A 259-nucleotide genomic window follows, 5' to 3' on the forward strand; every position below is an offset into this window, starting at 1 on the left:
CAGTGACCACCAACCCCCCACCCCGGTCCCAGTCACCTCCAGGAGCAGCCATGTCCGTGCAGGTAGCGGCCCCGGGAGGCTTGGGGCTCGGCCTGGAGCGCCCAAGCCCCGAGGAGCTGGTGCGGCAGACGCGACAGGTGGTGAAGGGGCTGGAGGCCCTGCGGGCAGAGCACCGGGGCCTGGCCGGGCACCTGGCGGAGGCCCTGGCGGCCCAGGGCCCAGCGGCTGGCCTGGGGCTGCTGGAAGAGAAGGAGGAGGG

At 74.5% G+C, this 259-nt stretch overlaps 1 protein-coding gene across 1 annotated transcript in view; it reads left to right on the forward strand.

Moving 5' to 3' along the window:
- Positions 1–259, forward strand: part of KLC3 (kinesin light chain 3) — an 8945-nt gene that overhangs the window by 3878 nt on the left and 4808 nt on the right. The window contains exon 2 of the mRNA XM_010852595.1: positions 33–232. Within this exon, the coding sequence (XP_010850897.1) occupies positions 51–232 (182 nt within the window). The 5' untranslated portion in view covers positions 33–50. The remainder of the gene's footprint in view (positions 1–32; positions 233–259) is intronic.

This window comes from Bison bison, unplaced genomic scaffold (assembly GCF_000754665.1).
Source record: "Bison bison bison isolate TAMUID 2011002044 unplaced genomic scaffold, Bison_UMD1.0 scf7180017864313, whole genome shotgun sequence".
Classification (NCBI taxonomy): domain Eukaryota; kingdom Metazoa; phylum Chordata; class Mammalia; order Artiodactyla; family Bovidae; genus Bison; species Bison bison.